The sequence below is a fragment of the Nannobrachium achirus genome, assembly GCF_963921795.1.
Source record: "Nannobrachium achirus genome assembly, chromosome: 21".
Classification (NCBI taxonomy): Eukaryota; Metazoa; Chordata; class Actinopteri; order Myctophiformes; family Myctophidae; genus Nannobrachium; species Nannobrachium achirus.
The window spans coordinates 41,729,394-41,732,408 of NC_137828.1; the positions used below are offsets into that span (position 1 = coordinate 41,729,394).

Consider the following 3,015-nt stretch of genomic DNA (forward strand, 5'->3'; position numbering starts at 1 on the left):
GAAGACTCTGGACTTATTAAAGAGCTCAGCAGGGCAGCCTGGGTCCCCATACCAGCACTACACCACTCCACACTAGAGGTCTTCACGGGTCCAATTTGAACTACCCGAACCCAAAAGGACCCGGGGGAAACGGACCCGGACCCATATGGCCCCGTCTATCATTTGGAATTTGAGAACCGTTACCCGATCAGCCCCGAGACGTGATGGATCCGATCCGAACGGCCCGCCTGTTATTAGAAAAATTGGATCCGATACCCGAGCAGAGCGAGAGATCCGAGACCCGAACCTGTCGCCCCGAAATGAAAGAATGCCAACGTTATTATATTAAGAGTTGTATCAGACATATTTCTTACCTAACGTCGCCACGGTGCTGCTGTTGCTGTCAGCGGCGCTGTGCCTCTCGCCAAAAGATGATCTTTTCCCAGACCAGTAAGTCAATGCGGACAGTTTGTAAATACAAATAAATCCATGTTTTTATTCCTTCTTCTTTGGCTATAGCCAATGCTAATGCTATCGTTTTCTGTCGCATGTGTTGTTCATTATATCTTTCTGCTTTGAGTGTCCATTTTGCTCTGCAGAGCATGACAACACGCAATGACAACTCCATTGTAAACCGTTAACCAAAACGTTACGTTAATATCTTTGATAATAATAACAATCCAACTGATACAGTCAGTGTTGTAGTGACTGAGTGAGTTCTACTTCTCAGTTCTCACAACCAATGCAACATATTACATGCTGCATCTTTAGTGCCATCGTGTGGCGTTATCTATTTGGTGCAGTTGTTGCGTTCACTTTCACTTCAATCTCGGCCTGTCTCGGCTCCACTCGGGTAACAGGAGATACCCGGGGAACCGGGGCAGACGGCCCCGGCCCCGGCCCGCCCCGCGGTAAAAGCTAGAAAACGGCCCCGTTACCCGGCTCGGTTCGGTTCGGATCGCGGGTAATTTCGGATCTCGGGCAGGTCCGAAGACCTCTACTCCACACCTCTCCTCTCCGACTCCCCCGGAAACCCAGCAGTTTGCATAAAAGGGTTCTATGTCTATGTCTCTCTCCCTGACCTTTTCTCCCTGACCTTTTCTTGCTGAATGAGCTGATTGGTGTTGTTTTCCTTACAACACCAATTAGTGCTGACGCTAACATGTCCATATTTGGGCATAATCTGGCCACCGATTTGTGCCAGCGTTGAGCGTGTCCATATATTTGGCCATAATCCGTCTGCCTGCCACAGAGTAACAAACTCCTGCTGATTGAACGTCCAGAACACGTACACTGAATCGATACAGAGATGCCTCCCAAGAAGGTGGAAGCACCGAAACAACCTCCACTAATCGGACGGTTTGGAACTTCTCTCAAAATAGGAATCGTGGGATTGCCTAATATTGGGAAATCCACATTCTTCAACGTGCTCACCAAGAGCCAGGCTGCCGCGGAGAATTTCCCGTTCTGCACCATCGAGCCGAATGAGAGCAGGGTTCCCATTCCAGATGAACGCTATGACTATCTATGCCAGTTCCACAAACCGCTCAGTAAGGTGCCGGCCTTCCTAAATGTTGTGGACATCGCCGGCCTGGTGAAGGGAGCCCATGCGGGAGAGGGACTGGGGAATGCCTTCCTCTCTCACATCAGCGCCTGCGATGGCATCTTCCACATGACCCGCGCGTTCAACGACGAGGACATTGTCCACGTGGAGGGTCACGTCGACCCGGTGAGGGACATCGAGATCATCCACGAGGAGCTGAGGCTGAAGGACGAGGAGGCGATCGCGCCCATCCTGGACAAACTGGAGAAGTCACTCAGGGGATCAGACAAGAAACTGAAGCCCGAGCACGACGTCGTGTCAAATATAAAGAACTGGGTGTTGGAGGAAAAGAAACACGTCCGATTCAAACCCGACTGGAACGAGAAAGAGATCGACGTTTTGAACAAATATCTGTTCTTGACCTCCAAGCCCATGGTCTACCTGGTCAATCTCTCGGAGAAAGACTACATCAGAAAGAAGAACAAGTGGTTGGCGAAGATCAAGGAGTGGGTGGACGCCCACGACCCCGGCGCACTGGTCATCCCTCTGAGTGGAGCGCTGGAGTCTAAACTGCAGGACATGTCTTCCGAGGAGGAGAGGAACAAATACTGTGAGGAACACAAGACGGCGAGCGCGCTGCCGAAGATCATAAAGGCCGGCTATGCGGCGCTGCAGCTGGAATACTTCTTCACGGCGGGACCGGACGAAGTGCGAGCGTGGACCGTCCGGACGGGCAGCAAGGCCCCCCAGGCCGCGGGGAAGATCCACACCGATTTCGAGAAAGGCTTCATCATGGCCGAGGTGATGAAGTACGACGACTTCAGGGAGGAGGGCGGCGAGAACGCTGTGAAGGCCGCCGGGAAATACAGACAGCAGGGCAGGACCTACACCGTGGAGGATGGAGACATCATCTTTTTCAAGTTCAACACGCCCAGTGCACCCAAGAAGAAGTAATGAGACCATGGCATTTGCAATATAGGGGGAGTCTTAGACTACTGACGGACCAATCCTGCCATACAGTACGAAACAATAACTGTGGTAACAATAACAATGTGGTCTCAATAAGATCTCTCATATGAGAAGAGATCTACGTTAGACTATAGTGGCTGTGTGCCCAAGAACTTTGATCATTCCAGTGGTTTGTGAGATTAGTTCTGGACACCCATGTCAACACGCTGTGTAGCCATCGGCTTGCCCGATTGGCCAACCCAATAATAAGTCATATATATTCCTTGCTGCTAGGCTGCTTATTCATTCATATTCTCAGTGTGTGTATTCATATATTCACAATACATTTATATTTCTTGATGGATGGACTACCGTGTTCTTGACTACATGGGTTCACTCATTCAATCATTCATGGATCCAGTGCAGGATCCCTACAGTATGTATTTTGTATTATACCTATTTATCTTGGTTTGGTTCTTAGGACTTCTACCAGCTGTACCTCCTGTTTCATCCTCACTGCTGTTGCCACTCTATGACACGTGGAT

At 50.1% G+C, this 3,015-nt stretch overlaps 1 protein-coding gene across 2 annotated transcripts; it reads left to right on the forward strand.

The window, feature by feature from the left end:
• Positions 1–1,288: 1,288 nt before the first annotated feature.
• LOC308306922 (obg-like ATPase 1) lies at positions 1,289–2,476 on the forward strand (the record flags this gene model as incomplete). 2 transcript variants are annotated; one of them, XM_080751977.1, is made up of 2 exons in its annotated part: positions 1,289–1,390; positions 1,535–2,476. In XM_080751977.1, the coding sequence occupies 2 exons, from the start codon at positions 1,289–1,291 to the stop codon at positions 2,474–2,476; spliced, it is 1,044 nt and encodes a 347-aa protein (XP_080608103.1). The 2 variants fall into 2 exon arrangements, with proteins under 2 accessions (XP_080608103.1, XP_080608102.1); XM_080751976.1 differs by having other exon boundaries at positions 1,289–2,476.
• Between the last annotated feature and the right edge of the window lie 539 nt (positions 2,477–3,015).